We start from the raw sequence: 15,380 nt of genomic DNA on the forward strand, positions 1-15,380 counted from the left end.
CTTTCTTGTTTTGTGGTTCAAGGTGCTTTTTACAAGAAATCATGTGTTTTAATACTGAGAAAATACAGTGTTATAAATACAAAGTGTTGTACCATCTTTTGTCAGCTGTGTGTTTTAAGAACTTAATAATCACTTTCGAATCCAGAAACAAACACACATGCACCCTTACAACTGGTGAAAGTTCCCTTGGAGAAAACACTATATACCTATGTTTCGTTATGTAATGTCTCACAAGATTGGAGACACTTGTCAGATTTCACTTCAAGACATTCAACTCTTTTCTGTCTGTTAGCTGGTTACATTCTCTGTACTATTCCACTATACCCCATTGGCTGATCCTGAAAGCTTTCAATTGAGTGTTAACATTTTCTCCCTTCTTAATATGCTTTCAAATGAATAAGAATTTCCATGTCCTGTTTTTTTTGTTGCCTGTTTTGGTACCACTGCTTGTAGACCTTTTTGTGTAGCTGTGTTGCTTATTAAACTGATATTTAGTGAAATAAATCAGCCAAATTATTTCTCTTTTGTTTCTCAATCCTTGCCAGGCTCTTGGCAATCTGTGACATTTCTGCAGACACTGGAGGGTCTATTGAGTTCATGACAGAATGCACCACTATTGAGAATCCCTTTTGCGTGTATGATGCCAACCAGCACATCGACCATGACAGGTATGAATGCGACCAAATGCTGCTGAAAAAAATAAGAGGCAGCTATAAATATTTCTTAGAGTGAATCATTGTTTCTTGTCTTTTTTATAGTGTGGAAGGAAAAGGCATTCTCATGTGCTCTATTGATAACTTGCCAGCCCAGCTTCCCATTGAGGCGACCGAGTACTTTGGCAATCGCTTGTTCCCCTACATTTGGGAAATGGTAAGACCTAGCACTCTAGGGTAAGTAATAATCAGCTTCCTTATCAGTTTGGTTTCCTTTCAGAGAAGACTGCACTGGATACAAGAAGGTTTCCTACAGGCAGCTAAACCATTAACTGCTTTGTGCTAATTATCACATGTCTATTTCTTGATGCTCATTTATTATACATTTTTTTTTTTTATCTTCTTTCTTTTATAAGCTTCAGTCAGATGCAACAAAGCAACTGGATGAGGAGACTTTTTCTCCACAAGTCAGAGATGTAGGTTCTCAGATGCATCCTTTTGTCTAGTCTGTGTTTATATGAGTCTGTTTTATAACTCTGCCTGACAATAGAGCATTTTCCTGACATTTTTGCATATCCACTGTTGTTTAATTATGTCAGTAATGTGTTTTCTCTAAGCCCTCTAGCCTGAGAGTTAATGCTTAACTTGATGTGCTTCTTTCTCTTTGTGTGTCGCTGTTGAGTTTCTGGCTGATTTAAGGCTTTAAATGCATAAACTTGTACTTTGATCATATGTTGTTCTCATTCTGTTCTCAAGGCTGTAATAACCTCTAACGGGAAGTTAACTCCTAAGTTTGAGTACATTCAGAAGTTAAGAGAGAAAAGGTAAGAAACGTGTCAGCAGTGTTTTATGTTTATATGCTACATACAAAAACAAAGCACGTCTTTTCTGCTTTAGCTACAAGAGCTAAATTGTTTTGTTATAATATTTGGGCTAGTAAAAGTTAAGGAAACTGCATATAAGCATGAGCGCTTTGTACATTACATAGCTCTGCCATACTTTACCATTAAGACGATGTCAAATGCATTGACTTTATTAAATGAATGGGAAGCTGTTTGAAATCAATACAATCAAACGTATTTTCTAAATGTATCTAAAGACCGAAGAACGGATATTGCTGATAGAAGCGATTTTTATTTTAGGTGGTAATGCTCATTTTCATTGTCTCCATTCTGTTTGTTTTTTAAACCTTGTACTGTGACCAAAACTTAAAGATTGCATTGGTTAATTATATGAAGTTAAGCTCCGCTCAGTGTTTTGTCTAGTGAGGTAATTTGTTTTTGGAATGTGGTTATGTATTCTTGATACACGTGTTATCGATCTAGTGAGGAAGATTGTGAGGGACACTGTTTAGTTTTCTTTTTTCTTTAATTCATCTGAGAAGTATGAAGAATGTATTCTACCTATACTCAATATTGAACATAAAACCCAGTGGATATGTTTTTGGTTTTTTTTTTACAATTTTTTAAATAATTTTTTGTGTGCATTAAGCTAATCCTACCATGATGTTTTTACAGTCTTTCTCCTTCTCAGATATAAAGGTTGCAGACTTGTTAAAATTGATGTCTAGGAGCTATGCGTTTTTACGGTTCATTATAATTACAACTAAGCCTTTAAGACAGAATTTGAAATTTGGAATGATTGACAATTTGCTCAGTTTGCTTTGAACTCTTCAGGTCTGACAGTTTGAGGGCACATTCAAATGTTGCTTTTTAATGCTATTTTAATGAGAACCCGGAAAGCACAAGTTCCTCTGTTTTTTGAAGATTTTCCATGCACTGTGATTGTTGTAATGTGCATCTAACTAAGGCTCCTTTTATAAATATTAAACAGTTGTCTCCTGACAAAATCATTACATTTAATTATTATGAATTTTCTTTGTTAAAGATTGTTTTTAAAAATTGTTTTATAATTATTTGATGTGGAATGTCTTCTGTACATGCATACCGAGCTATCTCATTGAACCGTTATGTGCGTAATTTGTTTTTTGTATATAGCAGTCTTGTGTAATGCGTTAACTTAAACTTCATGTCTGTCAAATAAAATCATCGGTTTAAATGGAAAGGTGACTTTATGGTTTGAAAGATATTTATTATTATGGAATCAAAATTAACGTCATGATCATCTGTTAATTGAGAACGTTTTAATGTAAAATAGAATCTCTTTTCCAGAATGAACACATCTCATGGGAGGATTTTGCTTCACATAGTTAAGCATCAACCCCCCCCCCCCCCCCAAAAAAAAAATAAAAAATACTTACTGGACAAAAGCCCCATCGTCATATACATTTTTCACTCTAACCTCCAGCCATATGTGTTCTGTTCAGGCACAGTGCAGTCATCATGTGGTTTCTGTGCCTTCACTCAATGCCTTAACACCTTGCATGGCTAGAGCTTTCCAGCTTGGAGCTTTCGTTTGCGGGTAGACCATCTTGTTACCTCTCATCTCAGCCACCATGTCCTACTTGTTCTTGTCACAAATGATTTTATTTATTTATTTTTTTTGGCATGTCATTCAATGTTTTGTTTATTTTTGTGTTTTTAAAGCCCTCCAAGATCAAAACACTTCTGACAAAAATCACATTCACAAACTATTCACAGCCACCAATTGAGACTTTCCATAATTGCCAGAGCACTCGGTGTATTATCTTAACCATAGACATTCTATTGTTTTGGTGTTGTTGCTTTTCATAAAACCATCTTTGTTTTTCATTCACATTATTTTTCTTTCACGCTGTGACAATTTACTTTATGAAAAGCCATCAACCTTCTTTTGCTTCTGCAGTAGATTAGTTCCTCTTCACTCGCTCTTGCCTTTTGTCGCATGTCTTTTGATTTCATGCAGTAGCTGTTCTGCAGAACACTTCTAATAACAAAAAATATAAATTAAGTGATTACAGAATGCATTTGTCACTCGTCCATCAGCTTCATATATATAGGTGTTTCATTTGTGTGGGATGTTTTTACATCTACCTGAGCTTCACATTACACGTTTCAGTTCACATAGTCTGAAGTCATTTGTTTGCATTTATTGGTTCCTTCATTCTTTAATGAAATCGTTAATTAACCTTCTGGAGCCAAATGTGGTTGAAAACATTTTTCACAAGGTAATGAGGCGTCTATCCTTTGCTTACTTTCTGTGGTGTTTGGGGTTTCTTTTAACTAGCATGTCACGCTTCAAAGGGGGTGTGTGTGTGTGTGTGTGTGTGTGTTTGTGTGTGTGTTTTCTTATTGTTGTACCATCCGGTTCACAGGGAATCCGAACAAATCCTCAAGAAAGGAGGAATGAAGCGTGTTCTGCTGCTTGGCTCTGGCTATGTGTCCTGCCCAGTTGTTGAGTATCTCACTAGGGACCCTGGAACCCAAGTCACAGTGGGTAGGTGCTAAGAACTGCTAAGAAATTCTATTAGGCTTATTTGAATATTAAAAGAGGTAATTCTCTATATACGTATCCATTTTTCTTAGCGTAAGTTCTAAACGTATGTGTTTGTGTTGTGGTTGTTTTCAGCATCAATGCTTCTAAGTCAAGCGGAAGAACTTGCTGTCAAATATCCAAACACCATACCTGTGATGCTTGATGTGTCTAGCCAAGAGGGCCATCTCGAGTCTCTGGTCAAAGATCATGACCTGGTCATCAGGCACGGATGATAAACCCCTTATTGTGTTTTCTACCATTTAACTATTTCATTAAACAAACAGAGCTAATTCTTTGTTATTTTTATTTATTTATTTTTTAGCATGCTGCCATATAACTATCATCCTTTAATAGCTAAATATTGCATCAGTAAGAAGGTGAATCTAGTGACAGCCAGCTACCTGTCTCCAGCTATGAAAGAGCTCCAAAAGAGGTAGACATTGTTTGACCTTATTTATTATATATTATTATCTTATCTTCACTGATGTGTTAACGATGCTTTTTTGCCACTGCATGTTTTGCCAGTGCTGAGGAGGCTGGCATCACCATAGTTAATGAGATGGGCGTGGACCCTGGCATTGATCACATGTTGGCCATGGAGTGCATCGACCAGGCCAAGGCAGACGGTTGCATTGTAGGTATTGTGTGTTTGTGTTTACTTGTCATGTGTGTTTACTGTTATGTGTGATGGTGTGATATATCACCACTGGTAGAATCATTAGCATCCATGGCAGACATCTGAGCAGCATTTTTACACTTTGTGTTGATTTGGTTGTTGTATAAAATGGGTCTTTGAGCCATTTAGGTTTTTTTGTTTGTACTGCTGTACGGATTTGCAGGATTTTTTTTGTTCTTTAAACACAGGTCGAGTCCTACAGTTCTTTCTGCGGTGGCCTTCCTGCGCCAGAGTATTCTGACAATCCACTGCGTTATAAATTCAGCTGGAGTCCATATGGAGTGTTGCTCAATACCATCAGCCCTGCAATTTATCGCAAAGACAACCAGGTAATAAGGGATGTGAAAGAAAAGCATGCCAAGTAATATTTTACAGTCTTTTTGTTGTGAAATTCCTCCCTTTTTATTTTCTTTTGAAATTTTTGTGTCAAAGGACCTCAATGTTTTACATATGGCTACATTCCGAGCTTATAGCTATATCAACAGGTACACAATGAAATGGTTATAGCAAATGGATCACATTCAATGGAATTTAATTGATTTTTTAAAGTCACTCTTTAGATTAGGAGTCTAGTCGCTGGTATAGTTGCCTGTTTAAGGTAACAGTAGATTACCTTAACAGAACAGTAGACAGTAATTCTATTGCCAACATAATAAAATGCACTGCACATCATACAGAAATTCTTGTACAAACGTATTTTTTTGTGCTTGTGCTTAAACATGGATTCCTTGCTTACTTTTTTATTTTTGAAGTTTTATCATTTGTTTAAAATCAGATCCATCAAGCTATTGCATCATAAGGTGTACTTAGTTTTAATGGGCTCTCCATTTTGGATTTATTTTTATAAAAAGAAATAAAACCCCAGAATTCAAAGAGCATTGTATTTAATTTTTTTCAAACACACGTGTATGTGTGTGTGTGTGTGTATATGTATGTATAGAGAGAGAGAGAGAGAGAGAGAGAGAGAGAGAGAGAGAGAGAGAGAGAGAGAGAGAGAGAGAGAGAGAGAGAGAGAGAGAGAGAGAGAGAGAGAGAGAGAGAGAGAGAGAGAGAGAGAATTGCTGTGATAAATGTGTGTAAGCATGTGTTGTTTTTTTTTCTGGTGGATTTGCTCGTTTGTAGCTTTAATCAGTTTGGCACCACCTCAAGACTTCATCCATAATTGAATGGGACTAATATGAATAATTTACCATTATTCAGAATTAACTGATACTGTGTTTTAAACAGATGCAAATATATAGGATGTGTAATGTTCTTTGTTTATAAAAGACACAGAAAGCTCAATGGGCAAAGAAATAAAATTTTCATTAAAGCTTATGTTAATCGCTGCACACTGCATTTCATTCTTATTTTCTTATAAACTTGGTTTTGCTTCTAGCATGCAAATAAATAAACTTCATCTGGGAAGTATGCACTGTATATTGCACTGATAGCACTCTGTGTGTGTGTGTGTGTGTGTGTGTGTGTGTGTGTGTGTGTGTGTCTGTGTGTGTGTGTTACTTCCAGGTGATCAGCGTTCCCCCTGGTGGGTCTCTAATGGACGCCACTGTGCCCATGGACTTCTTGCCAGGTTTTAACCTTGAGGGCTTCCCCAATCGAGACAGCACCAAATATGCCGAACCCTATGGCATTGAGTCTGCACACACATTGGTCAGAGGGACTCTACGCTTTAAGGTTTTCCATCCAGCAGACATTTTCTGTCAGACCAATTGTGGCAGACTGTTTTATTGTAAGCCAGAATAAAACAAATTGTTCTGCCTGATCCTATATTAATGAATGCAAAGCCTGTTATTAAGGAGAAAGTTATTTTAGAGGGTTATTTTCTTATACTGTCTAGATAATTCTGCAGCTACTAGATGGTCAGGTTGAGTTACATTTCACACATTCCAATGATATTTCTGACCCCAGAATCTCCCACAAGAGGTGATTTATTTTTATCACTTGTTTCTTTGTCCCAGGCTTGAACACAATGGCATCCAGAGTGAACAATTTCAGTATGTCTTTGTGCTTTGTTCCTGCAGGGTTTCTCACGAGCAATGAGCAGTTTTGTAAAACTAGGCCTGGTTAATACTGAGCATTGTCCCATGTTGGAGCACACAGCTGATCCTGTCTCCTGGGTACACACTTATTTCACTTACATACATGAGCCCATTAATAAAAATGCTTTTTTGCATCCTTTTTCTTTTTTTAATGGCAAAGAAGTACACAAACAACATAACACTTGTGAGAAAATGTCAGTAGTTTCTGATGAAAATATTTCTAATGAATTTACTAAGAAATACTGTATATTTAACGTTTCATTTTATTTAACTTAATTGCTTTAGATGATTGTTTTTTTTAAGATCTAGAGTTTCTTCTGTAGTGATGGTAAGGCTGTACACTGAAACACATTAAATACGTGTCTATTTAAATATTTTGTAATGTGCTTAGTGATTCTTATTGCTAGCACAGTTACAGTGGTGTGTACAATAGAAGAAAACATTTTAGTAATCTCAAACATTGCAGATTAAACGCATTTCTGTTCGAAGAACTGTCACTCTATGGATGATTTTACTTTCATAAATGCTAAAGATTGAAACCTATGATGTGATGAGCAACAATACAACAATAACCACATGAAAAACAGCTTTTTAATATAGAGCTGCCATCTTGTCTGCAGAAAGAGCTCCTGTGTAAGCAGATCGGTTTGTCCCCTGATGTTAGCACCGAGTCTTTTGAGGAAGCTGTTTTCAATCATATCGGAAGAGATGAGTTTAGGATGCAGACTCTTAAATGGTGCGTATTGAAAATGAACCTTATGAATACAGATCCATCTGTATTAGGATTTGGATTTGAAATTGTAATGCATGTTTGTCTCCACTAGGTTTCAAATGCTGAGCGAGGAGCCTGTGCCTCATGCTAACACCACCCTGGAAGCACTAACTAAACATTTGGAAGATAAGCTGTCTTTTGGTAAATGTAGACATTCAACTGTCTTAGTTAAAGCATTCTGTATGTATAATAAGAGTGCTAAACTATTTTGTGCTGCATCAGATAAAGGTGAAAGAGATCTGCTCATCATGAAGAATGACATTGGCATCAGACACCCTACAGGAGAACTTGAGATGAAACATATCAGTATGGTGGTCTATGGAGATGCTAATGGATTCTCTGCCATGGCCAAAACAGTGGGCTACCCGGCTGCTATTGCAGCTCGTATGGTCCTGGATGGTAAAATGTCCACATGCATTTAACATGCTTTATATGTGTTCGACTTTATTTTATCTATCTGGTTATTATGACACTTCTCATCTCAATTCAAATTGAAGCTTTTTTCTCTTTTGATTAGGTGAGCTGAACACAAAAGGACTTGTCGTACCAATAACAAAGAACATTTATGCACCTGTTTTGAGAAGACTTAAGCAGGAAGGCCTTCAGTTCACCACCAAAAGCACAGTATCGGAGTAATGCTCTGAAAAATCTACCCCTGCTGCTGATAATCGGATAAATGTCTAATTTCTTGATTCATTGTTTTTCACTTTAGTGTCATGAACTACTGAATGCTTTGAAATGTTTGGGACTTTGTGGAGGCTTCCTCCTTTAAAATTGCTTTATAATATAACGGTTTTATTTCAATATTTCTCCTTGTGCTTCAGTACATATCCCTCTACAGTCCTTAAAACACCTGTGAATAACTACTATGTAATTAAGACATTTATTTCAACCGAGAAAAAAAAACCCAAAAGCATCTGCACGTCTTTATCAAACGACTGAATAGTAATTTCAAAGAAATTCCCACACCGTATCTCCTTGTTTCTTTCATTTATATTACAAATGAATAGAAATATTAAATAGATTTTGTGTTTCAATATTTTTAAATGTTACGAGGCTTTCAGACAAGCCATGTTTACATAAATAGGGTGTTAATGTACGATGTTAGTGTTTTTCACTATGCTGGCAAACTGCATTCATGAGGTTCAGCAATAAAAAAAAATTTTCTCCATGCATTCACCCAGAAACGTGCAGTCGGGAGAGGCAGGTGAGGCAGTTACCTGTTATAGTCCAATAAAAAAAATAAATGTAATGATATGTGAAATTATAATTTTATAAAAGACAAGATTTATTTTTTTTCTTGTGTTAGACATTTCTCAATAATTCAGGTTGATTTTATTGTCGGAATTGCCGATTTCCTGTTACTCCACAATGCAGTGCTAAAGCCAAGAACTCAGCCTCATCTTGGATTGTGCAATTTGCATTCACTATTGACTGTTGTGACTGTTCGTGTGAATGTTTCGATATTTATGCATGTTGCTATCAAGAAGACTGCAGTAAAAAGGTAGCATGTGAGGCAGCCATTAGCCCTGCCACATGGGGGCATGCAAGAGCCCAAGTACAGATTACCTGATAACATTAAATTACATTGCCTTATCAAAGCAAGTTCTTGAGAATTTAATAATCCAATCTCCTTGGGGTTCATATATGTGTAAATCTGGCACTGTGTGTCCAGTGCCTCACCCGAACTTTACCCCACTGCACATCAATGCAGTAAACATACAGCTTCATGCCTCAAATCATCTCCTACTTGTACAATATAATACAGTTTATTGAGTTCATGTTGAGCATTAACCCTTGTTTGCCTGTTTTGTAAACCTGTGCGTTAGACTTTGAACATTTTTTGTGTGTTCGAAAATAAGTTATCAATCTGAGATAACCCATGACAGCATTTCAGAGAGCAGAAAATTTAAAGATGCATTTAATAAGATTTCTCAAAACTGGTCAAGCTTTAGGTTTCTATAAGAATATTGTTACTTTTTTTTATTTTTATTGTTTACTATTTAGATTTTTTTTTTTTTTTTTTAGCCTAATCTAGTCTTGTATGGATATCAGTAGGAGAAAGACAGAGTACATGTGTGTGAATGAGAGGGAGGGCAGTGGAGTGGTGTGGTAGCAAGAGAAGAGATGGAGAAGGTGGAGGAGTTCAGGTACCTGGGATCAACAGTGCTAAGTAATGAAGAGTGTGTTAGAGAAGTTAAGAAAAGAGTGCAGGCAGGGTGAAGAAGAGAAAGGAGAAGAAGTGATTTGTGATAGAAGAGTATCTGCAAGAGTGAAAGAGAGGACTGTGGTGAGACCTGTGGTGTATGGTTTAGACACAGTGGATAGTTTTTATTTGTATAGTATCCTTTTTTCTTGTTGCAATGCTTTGATCCAAAGATCAAAGCATTGCAAATATTATTTAAATATTACTAATAATATTTAATATAATATTATGTAAATATTATTGCCACCAGGAAGCATGTTTTTCTATATTGTCAGGTAAATAGTATTAGTATTAATAAATAGTATTAAATAGTATATTTTATAAAAACATTTAATCTACTTTGCTTAAGTCATTGAAATTAAGTTGTGTTTTCATCTGCTCTTTGGTTACTACCACTTGGTGAGTGTTCTTATGGAGGATGCCAAGTTCAGGCTAAATAGTTTCAATTACCTTTTTTTTTTTATTGACTTAAAAAGTCAAAAATACAAATTACAGCATCAAGGCACTGTGTGGACAAGACAATGTGTGGCTAACTGACCTATATTCTAATGCTTAGGCACATAGGCCTTTTGCGTCTTAGACTGGATTAACACAGAAATAATTATGGAGAAACCATTCTTTAGGTGGATTATACTATTACAATGTACTTGTCATCTTTGTCACCAAAGCAATAACGGATATCTTACTGCAGTATAAGTATGTATTGAGTAATTGATTAGAGGACCTTCTATGTGTTGCAATAATCAGTTTGGTTAGACAGGACTATAGATTATTGCAGGGGTGTAACGGTACACAAAATTCATGGTTCAGTTCATACCTCGGTTTTTAAGTCACAGTTCGGTTTAATTTCAATATTGTTAGGGGAAAGAAATGCAAAACATAAAATTGGTTGTGCTTTTTTATTAGCACAGTCTATGATTAATTGAATATATATATAATTATATTTTATAAAAATAGAATAAAAAAATTAAAATAAAATTTTTTTATTATATTGATTAAATTGAGTATTCATTTAAATTGCCACAAATTTAATACAGTAAATAAAATAACTAAAAACATTTTTTTTAAATAGTTTACATTTGTTAGACCCAATTTTGGTAATACAGGTGTGTGTGTGTGTGTGTGTGTGTGTGTGTTTTACATTTAAATATTTAATTGTACTTAACTGTTCTACTTATTTCAGCATACTTTAACACACGTCTTCATTCCCTCCATCCTTCATTCATTCATTCACTCCCTCGACATGTGGTAATGTCAGGATTTTCTCCTTTTAAGAGAAATTCTTGAAGATGGACATAAAATGTTAAAGAATCCATATCGCTAGCCGCTAACCAGGAAGTGTCTAGCTGCTAACGCTAATGCTACGGATTCAATATTAATTTTTTTAACTTCTCCTTTCTCCGCAAGTTGTATCCTGCATAAAACCATGTTTGTGACAAATAAAAAATACTGAATCTTGAATCCATAGCGCTAGCATTAGCCGCTAAACAGGAAATGCCCAGCAGCTAACGCTAGCGCTATGGATTCTTTAGCATTTTAATGCATGCGCAAAACAAATTTCATTTCCGGTACACAAAAATAATAATAGAACAAATGCTCAAAGTGCGAGATTAAACAAACGTGCTGTCCACCACTTAATAGCTTTAATAGCTCTTTAGAGAACATTGTTCCGCAAGTAAAAAGGATTGCATTAAACCGAACCGAAAGACCTGTACCGAAATTTCGGTACGAATACGTGTACCGTTACACCTCTAGATTATTTGGGTGAGCCAGAGCTGCAGAGGTGAAGGAACATCTGCACCATTAATAATATGTTGTGATATTAAGTAGATATTATTGATGGTTTTACTGGAAGTAAAGAGAAATGTGGCACATATACAGCTGAGGATGTTGAAGCTGTAATGAAGAGAGTTTCTGTCAGGGCAAATGGGTTGTTTAGATTTATAAAAGACGATTATTTTTTATATTTAAATAAATATTTTATTCCATGTTTTGGCTAAAGTTGTTTAAATAGAAGCAATAATGTATTCAATCAGGCACATATATAATGCTGTGATTTGCCTTGAAGCTCAGAATCATTCAGTAGCACTGTGGTATAAAATGCTTAACATATAAGCTGTTAATATGCTCAATTATCAAGACATTATATATGCATTACCAGCCAAACGAACATGGATGAATTATTTAATTAGATAATTAAAGAAACATAAGATGAATAAATTCACATACTAATGTTTAAAACAAAACTTTCATTTTATTTTTACTCCTACATATAGCAGAAACTAGAGTGTGAGTATTGTTCACTTTAAATCAGTGAGAGTGTAACATTGAGACTTCAGATATAGTATTAGAACATAACATTTTCTCTACATTATTTGTGTTCATACATACGGTGTAAAGCACTACAGCCTTAACAGTAGTAAAATATAAAAATCTAGCCATATAAATAGAAATTTGGTCCATTGACTTGGTTGCTATAATATTTACAAATTAGAACATTATTTCAATTTCTTGTTTGAGAAGTGTGACTGAAAAAGCCACCGTCTTTGTATTTACATTATGTAAAAAAAAAATAAAAAAAACTATGTGGCTCTAGTTTGCTACAATCTATGCTTTAAAAATAAGCCTTATTAACAAGTGACGCTGCCCTTGCAAGAAGCTGTAATGCCAATAAATATGAAACTCCTTTGACAAATTAGAAAGCTTTTAGTATAAAGATGAGCCATAGACTATGTAAGTCTAACATTAAACTAATTCTGATTTGTAATTACCACACAAAGGCAGATATCAAGTTCCAGCATGGCACTGTGTTTGGTGAGCTCATGTGCATGTGGGATGTGATCAGGTAAAAAAAAAAAAAAGGAGCAGCATGTAGAGCTGAGAGCTGCATATACACTCATTGCTATGGTTACACCAGGGACTCCAGACTGTCTGTAGCACTTGCAGTGCCTCCTGGGAATGTGGTGGTGTTTCTGGAGGACTGGAAGGCTTTTTCATCTTCTTGGGTACCGACCAGACTCAAAATGGCTTTGTAAAGGAACTGATACTGCTCCTGTCACAGAAATCAAGAGAGAACGTCTATTTACTCAATTTAGCACACACTGCTGTATTGCTAAAATAATACAATATGATTTATTCATTCTAATGCAGTAAAAGTAAAACACACAATGTCAGTGAAGATCCCAGGCCTCATCAGGTTAATCATCTTAGCCACCAGGTAAACATCCACAGAGCCTTCAGCCTCTAAATGTTGGAGCAGGGTGTAGAGGGTGCAGAAAGTCCCGGCTGTCACACCGCCACAACTACACGCACAGCACAATACAATAGAGCTTTTTTATGTATTGATGTATAGATTATCATATTGATTATAAAACAATACAGCATGAGTATTGCTATTGAAAATGTACCAGGGCTGTACATGATGTTAGACCAGACCTTACAAATCACTTGTTTACTTTTACAATGCAAGTGCAAGCATTAAAAAATTGTGTTAACATGTTAGGACCTGCAAAGGCATTTGCAGGCAATTCATATCTAATTTTAGTTTTACAGGGTTAAAGGGTTTACTCAGTCATCACTCCTGGAATTTAAACTACTTCAAGTATTTTTTGCTGAACTGTGAACAGGAAACCATTTTCCTGATTTTAAATATATAATTCAATTACATTTATATAATAAAAATACTTTTTCAAATAGATCTTGCAAAAGCAAATGCATCCTTTTTTTATCCTACAAAACAATTTTATTGAAACATGGGTTTAATATAGAAACTGGGAACAGAATGAAGGTGAAACTATGAAATGATCTGAAATTATATAATCTATAAATTTTGGTAGGAAGTAATATTTTTAAATCCATTCAAACAACTCCAGATATAATTTTTGCACATTGTTATGACGCGTCCTAGTTTTTGTATTTTTCTAAAGTCTAGAACTAAAGTCATTTATTAACTAATTATATTTTAAACAAAACTTAACAATAAGCCAATTATACACACATGACAACAGTGTAATTGCAGACCTCCTTGAGAGATAGCTTTGAGTTTTATCTGTATTTCACTTATAAAAGATACAATATATCATGGCAAAAAGATAAGTGAGAATAATACATAGCATTGCACTAGAGGAAAATTTTATTTTCTTAAATTCCATCCCATCCTTTAAAACCAAATAAAAATGCAAAGATAAAGTGAGAACATACTCATCATGTACAACCATGGGGCCTTCTTTAGTGGCCTGCTCCCCTCGAATTACGCTGATAAGCTCAAAAGTCTTGCTGATTGGACTGTCTGGGTTTGGCCAACAAGGAGCACGGTAATGCCTCACTTCCAGTACGTAGTCATCCTTTAAATGCAGAGACAGCGAGACAGCGAGACAGACAGAGAAGATCAGAACACTCTGTGTGTGTGTGTGTGTGTGTGTGTGTGTGTGTGTGTGTGTGTGTGTGTGTGTGTGTGTGTGTGTGTGTGTGTGTGTTGGACAGTAAAAAGTGAGCATGTGTGGTATGTCTGCTGCAGTAATTGCATGTGCAGATGGAGAGGTGTGAGGTCTGTGAGAGAGAACAGATGTGTTCGGCTGAGACATGCTCAGTGTTTACGAGGCTCAACTCTCAGTCTTTTATGAGCAGCCATGTGCTTCTCTAAACGAACACCACAGTTATCTGGCACCAGCCTGGAGCCATATTCATAATGAGTGATGATACATGTGATACTGATACAAGTGATGTGTGCCAGAATATATAGAACGTCTACTGCTGACAGAGTAGGAGTGAAACACAGCTACTTATATATATATATATATATTTTTTTTTTATGTTTAGTGCCCCAAATAGCAGAATCTGTAATTGAATTTAAACTAGAAGTGGGCATGGGTTAATTTATATGTAATGAATATTAACTGTACCATTATGCCCTCTAATGCACAAAAAAAAAAAAGAAGTAGAAATGCAAGAAATGTGAACCTGGTCTGTTAATTATCACTCCATAAAGATCATAATCATCTAAGAGATGTGCATGATGGGACTGGTGTTTTTTTTAATAACACCCTTTTCGCTTTGGACTTTATTGTTACAGGTCCTGATGCACACCTCTTGTCTTAACCCATGTGAACCTTTCTGGCATCAAAAAAATCTGCTTTGAATTCATTATTTGCTCAGGCAAAACAGTGCATTTATAATGGATTATATGCTTGCTACAGATAATTATTAAGTGTGAAGACCCATGAGGTTTATTCCTATGTACAATTGTGCAAGACAAACTGACAAATTTACCTGGGAATCTTCTAGGATATAATCCCGTACAATCAGCTTCTCCTCATTAGACAGACACACATGCTCCTCCCCTCTTAAGGACACAGTGAACATTTTGCATCTAAAAGGCTGGTCTTTTCTAGGCCAGAACACCATGGGCTCTGTTTCCTCTGTCTGAGATAGATAGATAGATAGATAGATAGATAGATAGATAGATAGATAGATAGATAGATAGATAGATAGATAGATAGATAGATAGATAGATAGATAGATAGACAGACAAAGAGAGAGAGAGAGAGAGAGAGAGAGAGAGAGAGAGAGAGAGAGAGAGAGAGAGAAAAATGAGGATGGTGTGGTGGGGGGTGGGGGTGTG

At 35.6% G+C, this 15,380-nt stretch overlaps 2 protein-coding genes across 6 annotated transcripts in view; one reads left to right on the forward strand and one right to left on the reverse strand.

Moving 5' to 3' along the window:
- Positions 1 to 9,348, forward strand: part of aass (aminoadipate-semialdehyde synthase) — a 15,352-nt gene extending 6,004 nt beyond the window's left edge. For both annotated transcript variants that reach the window (XM_083546587.1, XM_083546586.1), the window contains exons 10-24: positions 546 to 668; positions 759 to 870; positions 1,070 to 1,129; positions 1,410 to 1,477; positions 3,907 to 4,028; positions 4,161 to 4,290; positions 4,390 to 4,500; positions 4,593 to 4,701; positions 4,932 to 5,072; positions 6,250 to 6,417; positions 6,765 to 6,860; positions 7,403 to 7,518; positions 7,607 to 7,695; positions 7,777 to 7,953; positions 8,072 to 9,348. In XM_083546587.1, the coding sequence (XP_083402713.1) occupies positions 546 to 668; positions 759 to 870; positions 1,070 to 1,129; positions 1,410 to 1,477; positions 3,907 to 4,028; positions 4,161 to 4,290; positions 4,390 to 4,500; positions 4,593 to 4,701; positions 4,932 to 5,072; positions 6,250 to 6,417; positions 6,765 to 6,860; positions 7,403 to 7,518; positions 7,607 to 7,695; positions 7,777 to 7,953; positions 8,072 to 8,190 (1,741 nt within the window). In that variant the 3' untranslated portion in view covers positions 8,191 to 9,348. The remainder of the gene's footprint in view (positions 1 to 545; positions 669 to 758; positions 871 to 1,069; positions 1,130 to 1,409; positions 1,478 to 3,906; positions 4,029 to 4,160; positions 4,291 to 4,389; positions 4,501 to 4,592; positions 4,702 to 4,931; positions 5,073 to 6,249; positions 6,418 to 6,764; positions 6,861 to 7,402; positions 7,519 to 7,606; positions 7,696 to 7,776; positions 7,954 to 8,071) is intronic.
- Positions 9,349 to 11,994: 2,646 nt separating this feature from the next.
- ptprz1a (protein tyrosine phosphatase receptor type Z1a) overlaps positions 11,995 to 15,380 on the reverse strand; it is a 49,316-nt gene continuing 45,930 nt past the window's right edge. For all 4 annotated transcript variants that reach the window (XM_083545961.1, XM_083545963.1, XM_083545962.1 and 1 more), the window contains 4 exons: positions 15,029 to 15,181; positions 13,961 to 14,103; positions 12,927 to 13,062; positions 11,995 to 12,812 (listed from right to left, as the gene is read on the reverse strand). In XM_083545961.1, the coding sequence (XP_083402087.1) occupies positions 12,669 to 12,812; positions 12,927 to 13,062; positions 13,961 to 14,103; positions 15,029 to 15,181 (576 nt within the window). In that variant the 3' untranslated portion in view covers positions 11,995 to 12,668. The remainder of the gene's footprint in view (positions 12,813 to 12,926; positions 13,063 to 13,960; positions 14,104 to 15,028; positions 15,182 to 15,380) is intronic.

Source organism: Silurus aristotelis (assembly GCF_946808225.1).
Source record: "Silurus aristotelis genome assembly, chromosome: 7".
NCBI classification, from domain to species: Eukaryota; Metazoa; Chordata; class Actinopteri; order Siluriformes; family Siluridae; genus Silurus; species Silurus aristotelis.